The 15,455-nt window shown below is 64.2% G+C and overlaps 3 protein-coding genes across 3 annotated transcripts; 2 read left to right on the forward strand and 1 right to left on the reverse strand.

Moving 5' to 3' along the window:
* Positions 1-3,489: 3,489 nt before the first annotated feature.
* EMIHUDRAFT_212152 (hypothetical protein) lies at positions 3,490-6,466 on the forward strand (the record flags this gene model as incomplete). Its single annotated transcript, XM_005766503.1, has 2 exons — positions 3,490-3,631; positions 5,670-6,466. The coding sequence occupies 2 exons, from the start codon at positions 3,490-3,492 to the stop codon at positions 6,464-6,466; spliced, it is 939 nt and encodes a 312-aa protein (XP_005766560.1).
* Positions 6,467-8,938: 2,472 nt separating this feature from the next.
* EMIHUDRAFT_356774 (hypothetical protein) lies at positions 8,939-9,667 on the forward strand. The gene has a single exon (XM_005766504.1). It carries the CDS (start codon positions 9,133-9,135, stop codon positions 9,376-9,378), a length of 246 nt encoding a protein of 81 aa, XP_005766561.1. The 5' UTR covers positions 8,939-9,132; the 3' UTR covers positions 9,379-9,667.
* A 2,388-nt stretch (positions 9,668-12,055) lies between these two features.
* On the reverse strand, positions 12,056-12,921 carry EMIHUDRAFT_451868 (hypothetical protein; the record flags this gene model as incomplete). Its single annotated transcript, XM_005766505.1, has 3 exons — positions 12,056-12,263; positions 12,363-12,656; positions 12,838-12,921. 3 exons carry the CDS (start codon positions 12,919-12,921, stop codon positions 12,153-12,155), a joined length of 489 nt encoding a protein of 162 aa, XP_005766562.1. The 3' UTR covers positions 12,056-12,152.
* Between the last annotated feature and the right edge of the window lie 2,534 nt (positions 12,922-15,455).

A 15,455-nucleotide genomic window follows, 5' to 3' on the forward strand; every position in this document is an offset into this window, starting at 1 on the left:
GCATGCATGCCCTCTAGGCGTCATCTTCGGAGGCAACGCCTTCAGCGCCGTGCTCCGCTACGAGAAGGACGGCGGCCAGCACCCGATGGCGGCCGACTTGTGGCAGCCGCAGTGGCTGGACATGGCGAAGAAGGAGCTGGTCTGGCCCAAGCGCGCCGAGTCGGTCGCCGCGGCGCACGAGTACATCCAGGGCATCGAGAGTGCGCTGGGCTGCGACTCGGTGGAGGAGCAGCGGCGCACGGCCAACGCGCACGGCCACTACTTCGACCTTCTCGACAAGGAGGGGCAGGAGGGCGTGGTCTGAGGGAGGGTGTAGAGGATGTAGAGTGTAGAGCGCTGTAGAGCTGTAGAGATGTAGAGCGCTGGAGAGCGCTCTAGAGCGCTGTAGAGCTGTAGAGCTCTACATCCGCCGCGGGACAGAGCGATGCAGATGTAGAGCGATGTAGAGGCGCTCTACAACGTGAAATTAGGTGCCTTGTAGGCTTGGCTGCAAAGGGGATTTTTGTTGTGCCGACTTCGTGTGTGCTCCGCTTCTGAGAGAGAGATTTTGAGACATGAGAGAGAGAGATTTTTAGCAATACCAAACAACTGTTTGTTTTTTGACATGAGAGAGAGCGGGGAGAGAGAGAGAGAGAGAGAGAGAGAGAGAGAGAGAGAGAGAGAGAGAGAGAGAGAGAGAGAGAGAGAGAGAGAGAGAGAGAGAGAGAGAGAGAGAGAGAGAGAGAGAGAGAGATTTCGAGTGAGAGTTTAGAGAGAATAAATAAATAAACAAAGTGCAATGGAAAATCCAAAATCCAAATCGCAAACATAGAAACCCAAACACACACAGCCACGTGGCATAGGAGAGCAGGAGGTGAAAGGAGGTCAGCACAAGTCCAAGGACGCACGAGCGAGAAGCACAGCAGAGCAGACAGATGACGATCACCACCCAGCGCACGACCGCCAACTCTCCGGCGCAGGCCGCGAAGAACCGAGTCCGGGGGCCGACGGTCACGGCGCGCCGGAATAAACATAAAAACGGACACCTCTCTACTGTGCGGTGGATCTTTGTGCAGGGTTCTTTGTTGTAAAATTCTTTGTGGGTGTGGTCGGCGACTAGCCGGGGTCGTCCTCCCGATGGGGGACTAGCACTAGCCGTCTTCCACATGGCCCCTCGGGTCCCTGCCCTGCTCCTAATCTCTTCGTACATCCCGTCCTGCTGATCTCCGCAAAGTCCTGCTCCCTCCCTCGTCTCGCCCTGCACGTCTGCTCCGCCTCACCGTCTTCTGCCCTGCGTCGTCTGGCGACGACGGCCTCCATAGTCGGTCGAGGTCGCCGCCCTCCTCGCGCCTCAGAGTTTAGAGAGAGAGAGAGAGAGGGAGAATACAGTTTTAATTTTATTTTCGCCTCGAGGTTCTACTGCGGTGGGACGAGTTTGAGGCCGGGACACGGGCGCTGTCCGACAGAAACGGGACGCAGGTCATGATGGGCAAGGATAAAGAGCCGCTCGGCTCGGAGAAGGGCCGTGAGCTCAACGCGGAGGTTGCCAGGATATGCCTCGCGCTGCACAGAGCATGTGTCGTCTGATGTGTCACTGTGTGCGTCATATCAGTCTTGATAACAAGTACGGTCGACCCGTCAAAGCGATACACTCGTTCCTATCACATATTCTCCCACCCGCCGGGACGCAAAACGCTCCGTCGACGAGAGCCACAAGAAGGCGTCCGCACAGCAAGCCGCTCGTCGGACAGGCGTGCTCGCTCGATGCCGGCGAGCGCATGGCGCACGCCTTGGACGGTGGCGAAGCCAAAAACACCGGCAGTGGCCGTCCGCTGGCGTGAGCGGCGGCGGTCGAGACCTCACCATTCGCGCCGACGACCCAACCTTACGCGGAACAACCCAACCCGACCCAACAACCCAACCCAACCCAAAAAGCCGATTCTCCTGTTGGGCCCTCAGCGTCTGCTTGCAGAAGCCGGCCAGCTCGAGTACCAGGCTACCAGCGGCGGGGGTGTGGGTCTGCGCGAGCGCGGGTGGCCCCCTCCCCGCCCTTGGGCTTGGCCGCCGGGCGGACGACCGGACCGCGGCTTGGCGCGGCGAGCGAGGCCGACCACGGGGATGGGGGCCGGTGAGGATGGATAGCGTTCGTGTTGTTGGGCTCATGAACGGGAGGGCGGCACCCCCCGGTGGCGCTCCGGCCGGTGTGCGCTTGGGCACGTGGAGTTGGATTCGGGTACTTTGCTGGTATGGTATCTGTGAATAAGTGGAGTATTTACTTTCACACCCCTTGGGGTGTTCACGACCACTTGCGGTCATTACGCACTTGTGCGTTCACGCCCCTTGCGGCGATCGTTTCACAGTCTCATCAACCGTTCAAGGAAACTAAAATACGCCAACCCCCCTCTCAAGGAACTCCGGACGACGCCAGCCCTCTTGTGGCTTCGACGCACACGCTACTTCAGCCACAGAGTCTAGGACAGGTCCATTAAGACTTTTCAGTCGTGGGGGTGGCTTTTGTTATTCCTTTCCGGTTTTATCATGACCGACCACAACCACGTCCGCCGTGGTTGCCACTACCACGTCCGCCGTGGTTACGTTCGACTCTATGAGTCGTGGTTCGACTCTATGAGTCGCTGGTTCGATCATGAGTTGCCACAACCACGCCCGACGTGGTTGTGGTTGCCACGCCCGTTCCCCCCTGGTTCGTCAAGCGCCCGCCGTTCAAGTTCGGCGATTCACATTCATGGGGGAGCGGGAGGTGATTACCCCGTGTGTGGGTGTGAACAGGAATATGCCACCCTGAGAACGAGCAGCGCACCCCCCCAACGACTAGCCGATGCCCGAACATCCTAGTCGTTGCATATGTATTAGCTCGTTCCTAAGCTATGGTGTCATGCTGAATGAGTACGGCGACGCAACCTCCGTCTGCTCACCATCTCTCTACGGGATGGACGTCTTGTCTATTCATGCGTGAGAGGAGAGTCCCAGCGCCTGTCCGTTGGCAATTTGCAGGGGCGGCAGGCAAATTGTCCTATGCCTCTTCAATGCCATCTGCAGATTCACCCTCGTAGTATTCGTCCTCGGCCGTGGCGAGGTAGTGCTGAACAACACCGTCATCTTGCTCCTCATTTGCTTTGGAAGCTGAGTCGGCGATCTTTTCCAGGATCTCATCCCGGATCTTCTTGCTGTAGCACAGCTTCGGGTTCTTGTACCAGCAGTGCTTGATGTGGTGGTCCTTGCCACAGACCTCACCGTTTGGGAAGCGGTACGGGCACCGCGTGACCGGCTCAGTGCACTCGCTCCTGTTGTTGAGTCGCTGGTTCGATCATGAGTTGCCACAACCACGCCCGACGTGGTTGTGGTTGCCACGCCCGTTCCCCCCTGGTTCGTCAAGCGCCCGCCGTTCAAGTTCGGCGATTCACATTCATGGGGGAGCGGGAGGTGATTACCCCGTGTGTGGGTGTGAACAGGAATATGCCACCCTGAGAACGAGCAGTGGGTGTGGGCAGCATGGAATGCACGGCCCGACACTCAGTACCAAAAATCCAAGCACACGACCGAGGCATATGCTCGGACAGGACACTGCACGCTTACCTCCCCCGCAAATTCTTTACAGCCCGCCCTACCTCCAAAGAGCCGGAACCCAGCGATGGTGGAGGCAAAGCTTAGCGCCGGCCCCCCAGGGGCACGCGAGCTTAGCAGCGGCGCAGATTCCCTGAGCTGCTCCGACGCGGCCGTGCTAGCGGCTGAGCGAGGCGAGGAGGTGGCGGTGCTGGCGTGGCTTGATGGCGGCGGGCGGGTCAACGCGACGTACGAGAGAGGCGGCTTGAGCGGCCTCACGCTGCTGATGCACGCCGCCTGCTACGGCCACGAGCGGGTGGTTGAGCTGCTGCTGAAGCACGGCGCGGCGATCAACCTGCAAAGCAGCAACGGCTACTCTGCGCTGATGCACGCCGCCAGCCAAGGCCACGAGCGGGTGGTCGAGCTGCTGCTGCGGCACAGCGCGGAGATCAACCTGCCGAGCAGCGAAGGCTGCACCTCGCTGATGTACGCCGCCGACGAAGGCCACCAGCGGGTGGTCGAGCTGCTGATACGGCACGGCGCGGCGATCAACCTGCAAAGCAGCAACGGCTACTCTGCGCTGATGCACGCCGCCAGCCAAGGCCACGAGCGGGTGGTCGAGCTGCTGATACGGCACAGCGCGGAGATCAACCTGCCGAGCAGCGAAGGCGGCACCTCGCTGATGTACGCCGCCGACGAAGGCCACCAGCGGGTGGTCGAGCTGCTGATACGGCACGGCGCGGAGATCAACCTGCAGAACAGCGACGGCTTCACCGCGCTGATGACTGCCGCCCAGGAAGGCCACGAGCGGGTGGTCGAGTTGCTGCTGCGGCACGGCGCGGAGATCAACCTGCAGAGCAGCGACGGCGTCACCGCGCTGATGTGCGCCGCCCGCAACGGCCACGAGCAGGTGATCGACTTGCTGATACAGCGCGGCGCTGAGGTCAACCTGCCGGACAGCCGCGGCGTCACGCTGCTGATGGGTGCCGCCGGCAACGGCTGCGAGCGGTTGGTTGAGCTGCTGCTGCAGCACGGCGCGGAGATCAACCTGCAGAACAACAAAGGCGGCACCGCGCTGATAAACGCCGCCGGCTACGGCCACGAGCGGGTGATCCAGTTGCTGCTGCGGCATGGTGCGGAGGTCAACCAGAACAGCGGCGGCTTCACCGCGCTGATAGATGCCGCGAGCCAAGGCCACGAGCGGGTGATCGAGTTGCTGCTGCAGCACGGCGCTGAGGTCAACCTGCAGAACAGCAACGGCGCCACCGCGCTGATGTGCGCCGCCCGCAACGGCCACGAGCGGATGGTCGAGCTGCTGCTGCAGCACGGCGCTGAGGTCAACAAGGAGGACAGCGGCGGCGGCACCGCACTGATGCTCGCCGCCAACAAAAACCGCGAGCGGGTGGTCGAGCTGCTGCTGCAGCACGGCGCTGAGATCAACCTGCAGAGCAGCGAGGGCGGCACCGCGCTGGTGCTCGCCGCCGACGAAGGCCACGAGCGGGTGGTTGACCTGCTGCTGCAGCACGGCGCTGAGGTCAACTTGCAGAACAGCAACGGCGCCACCGCGCTGATGAGCGCCGCGTATAGCGGCCACCCCGCCGTCGTGATCCGCCTGCTTCGGGCTGGCGCAGATGCAAAGGCTCGCTCTGCAGACGGTATGTCCGCGCTGCAGATCGCCAAGGAGGAGGCGGCCAAGGTGCTAGCTACTGCCGACGCCGCCAGTGCTCCTGAAACGGACCACGCCGGGTGTGTGCGCGCTCTCACAGAGCACGCAGCGGCGCTGAGGGCGGCGGAGGCGGCCGAGAAAGCGGCCGAGAAGGCGCGCGAGGCCAAGGGGCGGCGCGAGCAGCGCGAGCGGGAGGCGGCGGCGGCGGCGCGAGAGCGCGAGCAGGCGGCACGACAGCGCGAAGCAGAGCGAGTGGCGGACGAGGCGCGCCGGGCGGCGGACGCTGCGGCGCTGGAGGAGCAGAGGCGAGCCATTGCGGCGGAGGCGGAGGCAAAGCTGGCCGCTGAGCGCGCGGCAGCAGAGGAGACGCTGCGGGCGAGGGAGGCGGAGAGACGAGCAGCAGAGGAGGCGCAGCGAGAGGAGCAGCGGGCGGCCGCGGCGGCGCGCAAAGCCGCTCAGGCAGAGGCGGCGCGGCGCGAGAAGGAGGCTGCGGACAGGAGGGCGGAGGAGGAGAAGGCGAGGCGGCGCGCAAAGGCGGTGGAGGCAACGGCGGCCAAGAAGGAGGCCAAGGCGAAGAACAATAAGGCCAAGAAGGCGCCGTCCGCCTTGAAGCTCGAGGAGGAGCGGAGGGCGCGGGCTGCGGCAGAGCTGCGAGAGCAGGAGGAGAAGGCGGCGCGGCTGGCTGCTGAGCAGGAGGCGGCGAGGCGGGCGGAGCGAGAGGCGGCAGAGCTAGCGGGTGCGGCAGAGCAGGCGGCGCTGCGCGAGGATGCGGAGCTGGCAGAGGCGTTGCGCCGGTCAGAGGTGGATGCGGAGGAGGAGGCGCTGGCGCGTCGGGTGTCGCGGTGCGAGGAGGCGGTGAGCAGCGAGTCGGCCGGCGGCGGCGGGGACTTGCCGCGGCGTGTCGAGCGGCTGGAGGCGAGCCTCGGCACGGCGACCGAGGGCAGCCTCGAGGAGCGGGTCGGCGCCATCGAGCGCTTGATCGGGCCAGAGGCGGGCGAGGCGGAGCAGCATCTGCCAGTCACCGAGCCGCTCGCTGCCGTCTCACTAGCGGACGCCGGCCTCGACACGGGGCGGCCGGCTGCCCCCGAGTCCACGATGGGGGGCGAGACCACGTGCATCGTGTGTTTCGCGAGAGTCAAGTCGCATGCTGCGGTTCCGTGCGGGCACTTGTGCGCTTGCGGGCCATGCTCTGAGCTGATGCGAGAGTGCCCTTACTGCCGCGAGCCAGTGATGATGTGGATGGTTCCGCGTCCGGTCTAGATAGGTGGAGGCGCGTGGTTCTGATGCGCGACCTACCCTTGGTTCTTTCTTTGTTCTGATGCGCGACACCTTTGACGAGAGGCACGGTTGCGGCGACCGAGGACCGTCTCGAGACGGCCTCGAGAGTTCGAACGGCGGGACCCGCGGGGCGCTCTCACCTTATGTTCCGGTTTCTTTGTTACTATCTCCCACACCCACATGGATAGTGACAAGAGAGCGGCACACCTTATTACGTTCACAACGCGACAAGAGACGACAGGGGGGGGGGGGGGGGGGAAGTGGAGAGACCAGAATGCGGCACCGCCGCGAGTCTGCCGCGCAGCCGCTTGCCGCTTCCGCAGCCGCGTGCCGCTGGTTCTGAACCAGATGGCATGCCGTACGGGGCCCTCGCAAGAGCCGGTGCGCTCGGAACGTTCGGGCTTCTGTGCCATGTGCCAGTGCCAATGTGAAGTCCAATGTGCACTCATCACATCACGTCTCTTAACGGCATGAGACGAGTTGCGCACCTGATCGTGCAATGGTCCGCGCCGGGGAGCGGGGTGGAGAGGCACCGCCACCAGATGAAACAGCTTGAATGGAGGCTGCTGAGCACGCCCGGCGCAAGGTCAAAATAGCGCGCAAGGACGCAAGCGCCCCGCTCCTCATCCTGCCGCGTGCACCAGCACGATCGGCAGCCTAGCGTCCATTGCCCGCATCGTCGCCGCCACCACGCCCCCAGCGTCGGTGAAGGCCCTCTCGTTCAAGTAGATGAGGAGCGTCTGCTGCGATAACACTCCCGCCTCTTCGATCCTGACGGTGCTGTCGCTGCTCGACCGTACCGCGTGGCCGGGACCTCGTCCAGAGATGTGAGGATGCGCGCAATGCGCGCGGGTCCCTAAAGATCGCCGAACCGGCGGTGGTGGCGCAACGAGCCCGGCGAAAGCGATCAAAACGGCTGCGCGTGCGGCGGCAGCACCGGGAACGTGCCGCCCATACCGTTGAGGCCCGGTGGTCTTCCCGCGTCATGCTCAATCACAGGGTCAACATGCGCGTGGAGCGACTGCGCCAGCGTGCGCAGATATGCAGCGGGGAGCCAGCCGAAGGAGGCACGATCGATCCACGCATCCTTATTCACCAGCAGATCCATGGTCAGATCATCAGCGGATAGGGCGTTTGGCTCGTATGCCATTGCCTGCGCCCAGCCGCGCAACAGCGCACGGGCCGCGGCCGTGCGGTTGAAGAAGGCGACTCCAGACGCCATTTTGAGGCGGCGGCCGCCAAAGCTTTGCAGGTTGGCCGTCTCATTGGCGCGCCAGTTCCAGAGCAACGCATCGCGGGGCGGCACCCACGCACCCGGCAGGAAGAGCGATGGGTATTTCATCAGCTCGAGGTCGACATCCATCCATGCGACAGGCACGGGCGACGCCTCGAGCGTGCGCAAGATGAAGAGCGGCTTTGTTGCGATCAGCCGTCGGCGGAAGACGTCATCGGACGTCGCATCTCCAAACGTATCTGGCGGAACGAGCGACGACGAGTAGCATGTGCCGGTTCTCACGCACGACGCGGCGAGGCGCCGCTCTTTGTCGGTGTATGCTGCCGAGTACATTGCCACAGCAATGAAAGGCCACCGCACTGTGCCGCCACAGTCAGCGACCGACGGCACGCGGATTTGTGGCGGTAGCATCATCTTGGCGGGGCTATGCTCGTATGACGGCACCGCCACCGCTGGCTCTTTGAGCGGTGACGGCTGCGGCCGAGTATCCACGAGCCTGCGTGCGTGCACGCAGTGCGCAGCGAGTAGGAGGAGGCTGAGGTTGAGAAGGAGAAGGGCCGCGCCGACCGCGCACCCGAGCGGGCGGAGCGAGGAAGGCATATAAAAACCTGCTTGGGCGACCGCCGCCGATTCAGCGTGCCCTCGCTCTCGCCATCGCGCGCGGCTGCCAGGGGCTCGCCCCCCGGTGGACCTTGCGGCGGTCCGCGTACAGTGCCGTCCTCCCCACCGGATGGGACGCGCGTAACTGCGGATCACGTCGCGATCGTGATTAAAGGGGGCCCGGTGATCCTCGACTTGGACACGTGAAATTTAGAACAAGAAAACGGTGGCGCTCTATTATTTCGGCGCGTTTTCTTCATTTCCGGGGAAAAACTGAGCCGCCGAAGACACGGTCCGAACCTTACCGGAGCCATGTCGGTCACCATTGCCAAGGGCTCGAGCGACGTCCCGCAGTGGGCGAAGGACCGAGCTCGCCAGATCGTGCAGCCCGGCGAAAACATCCTCGGCATTTATGTCGTATCCGATAAAAATCGCAAGAACGCGGTCAAGCAGCCGATGGCGTGCTGCTTGGCGATGTTTCTGGCCCCATGCCCTACTCTGCTCGCCTTGCCTCTACGCCGCCATTCAATCTGGCAACAAGATTCTCAAGAGCACCGTCTACATCATCACTGACAAGCGTCTGTACAAGTCGGTGGACGCCGAAGAACTGGGCTTTGTTTGCTGCACGCCTGGCCGCGACTCGGGCGACGTCCCTCATCAGGACATCTCGGGGCTCAGCCTCGACATGCCAGGCGCGGCGTGTGGCACCCAGTGCTTCCCTGTGCAGCAGGTGATTGTCAGCCTGCCTCTGGGCCACCCGCTCGCCACTGCGGGCGGCCAAAACTCGTCTGAGCACCGCAGCGGCACACCGAACATGCTCATGCAGATGCTCGTGGACAATCCGCAGGAGGTGATCCAGCTGTTGCGCTCGGCCAAGGATGCGCTGACGTCGGCGCCGCAGCAGGTCGTCGTGACCACCGCGGTGCCGGTCGCTCCAATGGAGATGGGACGCGAGGACCCGACCGAGCAGCTGGCCAAGCTCAAGAAACTACTCGACTCGGGCGCGATCACCGAGGAGGAGTACGAGGAGAAGCGCAAGCCTTACGTCGACCTACTCTGACTGGCCAACTGAGTCGGCGAACCTGGGCTTCCTTGAGCGAGGTGGGCGAAGGGCATGCATGTGAGGCGTCGTCCGTTCGGCCATGTCGGCGTGGCGATCGCGCCTCCAGGCTTGGCCACGCCGGCCCGCTTTTGCGGCGTCGCGCCCTTTGAGTGAGGGCGCGTGCCGCTGCTCTGTCTGGCGAGCGGTTGCATGCCGACCTCGCTGGGCCACCACACAGGGATTTCACGGGAAGGAAGGTATGTTGCTAGCCGTCGCCACTCTTCCCGCCTAGTGTACGTTTCTTATTTCTTCTTTTATGGTGTACCTGTGTTAGTGCCAGTGCGCGCCAGTCCCGTGCCCAGTGTTGTGCGAGGGAGTTTTATGGTAAAATTCAAATGCGCGAAACGAATTCCGGTGATGATTGACGGCGGTGATCAGCTCCCGCTGCATGTTGCTCACGGTGGTTCTCGCGTTGGGGCTTCGCGTGTACCTCCGCGCGCACGTTGTCATGATGCCAGGCACGGCCGCCGCGCGTCTTCGGAAGCCGCACTTCAGGTCCAATGCCGTGCCGACCGCAGGCACGGCCGCGACCAAGCGCACATTCGTTGCACCATCGGCCTCGAGCGAGCCGCTCGACGAATGCGTGTCGGCCGCAGAGGGCCTGTCACAAATCGAGGAGTGCTTCCTGCCGTTCAACAAATACCCGATCGACGTCACGGATAACAAGTACATCGTCGATGCGACTCGCTGCCCCTCCACGCTCATCACCGAAGCCGACAAGCGCTTCACATGCCGAGACTCTCGAGGAGTGCCTCGTCGAGGCGGACGGCCGCGAGGCCGTAGCGAGCTGCCTCAGCGACAACTCCATCTAGCATAAACGGTACAAGCATGCGAATGCAGTGGGTCGGCAGTGGGTTGCACCGGAGCCGATAGACCTGCATGCCGACATGGATGAGCTGTAATGGGAGTGCGCCGCGTGAGCCATCTGGCGGCTGGGATTACGGGATACGTCAGAAAGCATGAGTCACCGCGCGGCGGGCACGGGCGGGCGCGGCGCGTCTCGAGCGCGGCGTGTGCAGAGTGCAGTGACCACTTTCTGGCGCACGCCGTGCCACGCGCCGCACCGCCGCACTGCGGGCCGCGTCGCGCACGTGTCGCTGTCGGTGGTGACGGGTGTGTGTGTGTGCGAGTGGGGGAGAGCGCTTCGGGGTTCGGGGCTTGGCGGGTCCACTCTCGCGTATCTGTGATCTGTGATCTGTAAGGGGCCGCCCGCAGGCGCATTTTGTATACCGAGGCGGTGCCCGGTGCCGAACCTGTCGGACCTTAAGACAGCGTTGTAGATCCCTGGGCGAGGGTGGTGGAGAGGGCGGTCCGTCGGCGCCAAACCACCTCCCGAGGCGGGCAGGTTCCACGCGTTCCCGGGCCGCCCCGTTGGAGGTAGGGGCCGCTCGTCTAGCCAATCAGCCTTAAGCGAGGTGCGAGCGGCCTGGCCGTTGGAATGGCCTCACGCGGCCTCTGGCTGGAGCGGGATCGCAAGCGAGCCCCCCCGGCCGGCGCGCGTCTTCCGAGAGAGGAGCCGGAGCGAGGGACCTTCTTAGTAAGCCGGCATGCAGGCGCATGCACGGCCGTTCAGAAACTTTCCCAGCCGTTGGAATGGCTGCGCTCCCGCCCCTCACCGGGCAGAACGGGTATAGTAGACGTTGGCGCCGAGGAGGGAGGAGTCGCTGAAGGACGGGTAGTCGTCGATCATGCGGGGGGAGGAGGAGTCGGCGAGCAGCAGGGAGGAGAAATGCCTGAGAGGGTGGGGGGGGGGAGGCGTGAGGCGCGAGATGAGGGGGCGCGGGGCGCGGGGCGTGCGTGGGACGCGAGGCGTGAGGCGCAGGGCGTGGGGCGGGAGGGCGCGGGGCGCTCGAGGTGGGGGCAGGGTGTGTTTTGTGTGTGTGTGTGTGTGTGTGTGTGTGTGTGTGTGTGTGTGTGTGTGTGTGTGTGTGTGTGTGTGTGTGTGTGTGTGTGTGTGTGTGTGTGTGTTGGTTTGTTTGTGCGAGGGCTGGCAGGGCAGGGCAGGGCGGCGGCGAGCGGCGAGCGGCGTCGGCGAGATCGGCGACGAAGAGAGGCGATGGTGGCGTACACGGCGGCAGCGTTCACGGCAGCAGCGCCGGTGGCGGCCCCGCGCAGCGGCGGCGGCGCCCTGAGTGAGGCAGACTGCTGGGAACGCTCCCGACGAGCGGCGAGCCATGCGGGCCCGCCGCGGGCGACGCGGGCGGCGAGCCGACACGCGTGTCGCAGGCGTAGACAGCACTGGCGAAGCGAGGCGGCCGGCGCAGGCCCCGGAGGCGGCTGCAGTAAGAGCAGCGAGGCAGAAGTCATTGTCCAAGGCGTACTGAGCAGGCTGCCATCGAGCAGCGCGCCATGCGGGCCTGACGCCGGCGACGAGATTGGAGAGCCGACAGGCATCGATAGCACTGGATAGGGTCGACTCCGCATGGTACGGGACCCCTCGATCGTCTCGCCCTCCCTCACTGGTGTGTTCATTGGGGGAGGTCATAACAAACACAGTTTAACAGGACCCACTATGCACTAACCAGGGGTTGGGTTACGGCTAATTCAGCTTCATCCGCATCCCTCCCTCCACACGCTCGGGCCTCCTTGGGTTGTCTGTCTGTCACACAACATGTACATGTGCATGCACATGCACATGTTCTCCCAAGTCCCCTCTTCAAAACAAATTCACAGAGCTAGATTCAGGGTGCATGGACGATGGATGCTAGCGTGCCGATGGCACCTCTCCCCCGTCACGACGAGAAGGAGGGCAGCACCTCGACGACCTCGAAGGTGACGCCGCCGTGCTCGAACGCCTCCCGCCGCCCGGACGGAGCGAGGAAAGTGAGCGGCGGGTAGCATACCTGCGCGGCGCGAAACGGCGACAGCTAGGGCGTCGAGCGGCGGACGTGATGGGCTCGTGTCTTCGACTCGTGTCTGAAGAGCGGGGGGAGTGTCTCCACCGACGCTGCGCCTTCCTGCCCGTGCTGTGCGTGCTGCGTGTGTGCTGCCTTGTGCCGCGTGTGCACAAGGGGCGTCCGTGGCACGCACGCGCGCGCCTCCGCCTCGGCCGCAAAGCTAAAGAGATATAGGGTGATATATGGGGAGAGATGCGCCTCCGCCTCGGCCGCAAAGCACGAGCAGTAGCTCAGGTCTGCGCCGCGGTCAATAAACGAGTTTGCGCGGAGCTTGAACAGAAGCGCGCGCCGCCCCCGCAGACCTCCGCTCCCGCCTCCAAGGGCGTAGGCGATGGCAACCTCGGGGGGGGGGGGGGGGGTCGCGGATGCATTCGCCGAGGGTGTGTGAGCAATCGAGCTGTAGCGGAGCTGTAGCCGAAATGAGAGAGGCGGTGCAGCTGACGTGGAGGTGTAGCTGAGACGGGAGACGGCGACCTCGAGGCTGCTGGTGATCTGCTGGTGATCTCCCTATCTCCCAGACCTCGAGGCTGCTGGTAGTGCTCATCGGCGCGAACTCTGTCCCCCCCTCGGCGAGGAAGGCGTCCGCCACGTCCAGGTTGGCCATGCCGCGCCACAAGTCGAGCGGCTGGTTGGCACCTAGACGTGTCACGCCATCAGCGGTCCAACGTCAGTCGTTTTCATCAGCATCTCGCGCGCCAGGCCGAGCGGCTCTCGCTGGCGCCGCGCTGCGACGCGTTGACCGCGCGGAGGCGCCGGATGGCGTCCGAGATGAAGGAGAGCGTCACGGGGAAGGGGTACTCCACCTCGCCTAATCTCGGGTGATCTCGGGCGATCTCGAGTGATCTCGCCTCCCCGGGAACAGGGGGCTCCTCCTTCGCCGGCGGATCGCAGCGGCGTATTCAGGCTGCGGAAGCAGTTGCTCGTGTAGAGGCGCAGCGCCGCGACGTGCGGTGCCTAATTGCATCCTCAAGACGCCTCTGACTCAAGCTGCGCTCGTGTAGAGGCGCAGCGCCGCGACGTGCGGTGCCTAATTGCAGCCTCAAGACGCCTCTGACTCAAGCTGCGCTCGTGTAGAGGCGCAGCGCCGCGACGTGCGGTGCCTAATTGCAGCCTCAAGACGCCTCTGACTCAAGCTGCGCTCGTGTAGAGGCGCAGCGCCGCGACGTGCGGTGCCTAATTGCAGCCTCAAGACGCCTCTGACTCAAGCTGCGCTCGTGTAGAGGCGCAGCGCCGCGACGTGCGGTGCCTAATTGCAGCCTCAAGACGCCTCTGACTCAAGCTGCGCTCGTGTAGAGGCGCAGCGCCGCGACGTGCGGTGCCTAATTGCAGCCTCAAGACGCCTCTGACTCAAGCTGCGCTCGTGTAGAGGCGGAGCGCCGCGAGACGTGCGGTGCCCGCAGCCCCGCAGTGATCGAGTCTGGGAGATCGACAAAGTCCTGCAGCGCCATGCCGGCAGGCCTGCCCGCGTCCATCACCCCGTTGCTCCACCTACTCTCGCGCAATCTCGCGCAGTCTCGTGCAGCCTCGTGTGCTCTCCACCTGCTACACCCCCTTGCTCCACACGCCGGCGGGGGAGGTCGCCGGTGCGGGCGTGGAGGATGTAGCGGAGGCAGACGCGGTCGTCGTCGCTGCCTCGCGACGCGACCTCGCGTTCGATGGCGGCGAGACCCTCGGCCATGCCGGCGTAGACAACCTAGCGCGAGGCGGGGGGGGGTCCTCGTTCACACGCCTCCACACACACACGCACACACACCAAGGTGTGTGGTGTGTGCCATGTGCCATGCCGGTGCGAGGGGGGGCTGGCTCCATTGGCTGAATACAGAACTCAAAGCGCAAGTGCGGGGCAGCGATCTGACGCCTTCGGGGAAGAGAGTGTGGCAGGCGTGCGACAAGGGCAAGGTGCCGAGGTTGTGCGAGAGAGAAAGAGAGTCTGAAGGCACTATGAACCTCGTCTGGCACGCGCATGAACGAGACATGGATGCCGAGCGGTGAATGAGCTGTGAATAGAGATCTGTGAATAGAGAGCTGTGAATGGAGAGCTGTGAATGGCGCCTCGTCTGGCACGCGCATGAACGTCATGATGCCGAGCGCCTAGACTCGCTCACTCACGTCCCGTCATGTCGAGACCGGGAGTCAGCAGGCCGCGAGTGTGCGGCCCAAGCGCCGAATCGACAGGCCTACGTCGGCGGTCCATGACACAGCGTCGCGGCACAGGCCAAGGGGAGATGTGGAACCGTCCCGAGGTCATCTGGCCGTCCGGTGACCAGACGCTGGACGGCGAAGCGGTGGAGGTCCTCGCGGCTCTCCTCGCCGCCGCCGGACTGGGCGAGGGTCGCCTGGGCGAGAACGAGGCAGTCTCGGTCAATCTCGGTCGATCTCGGTCGATCTCGGTCGATCTCGGTCGATCTCGGTCGATCTCGGAAGGTGCGAGGGCCGCCTGGAGACCCTCGAGCACGTGCCGCAGGACGACGGGGAGCGGCTCGAGCTCGCCCGGCTGGTGGTAGTACGGGGAGAGGGGGGGGGGGGGGGGGCGTTAGGAGAGTGGGACGGGGTAAGAGCGAGCTCGACGCAAACGGTTCGACGGTGTGTGATCTCGACGCAAAGACTCGCTCGATCGAGGGCGTGTGATCTCGACGCAAAGACTCGCTCGCACTCCCGTGCGCCCAGAGCATTCTCGGCTCGTGTCTCGCGCCTTCCCCGACGGCAGCTTGCGCCGCACGTGGATCTGGAGGGCGAGCGGGGCATATCTGCCTACGCGCTGAATACGCCGACGTGAGGGCGGGGAGACGGTCTTGTGCAGCGAATTCCGAGCACCGCGTGAATACGAGGGGGGGCGAATACAGTGAATACGGCCGAATACGGCCGAATACGGCGGAATACGTGTCCTCTCGAGCGCTGGTTCGGCATGAACATGTGGAGCGGCCGCACACTGCTCGCTACAGGAGGTGCGGATTTTCGCATCGGCCTTCATGGCCGAGGCTCTCGCCCGAGCGACTGCCTGCACATATGGCGTGGCCAGGTTGCGAGATACGGTGAAAAAGCGATGCTCCTTCGAGGAATGGAGAACCGGCATTTGCCGCCCATGCAGAGGGTCCAGCTCGGTGGAATAAATCTGGTTCATCATAGTGACGAGCGGAT

Source organism: Emiliania huxleyi, assembly GCF_000372725.1.
Source record: "Emiliania huxleyi CCMP1516 unplaced genomic scaffold EMIHUscaffold_51, whole genome shotgun sequence".
NCBI lineage: Eukaryota > Haptophyta > Isochrysidales > Noelaerhabdaceae > Emiliania > Emiliania huxleyi.

Bases quoted from the DNA above. Each gene is read 5' to 3' on its own strand.
- EMIHUDRAFT_356774 (XM_005766504.1), top strand. From the start codon at position 9,133: ATGCTCATGCAGATGCTCGTGGACAATCCGCAGGAGGTGATCCAGCTG.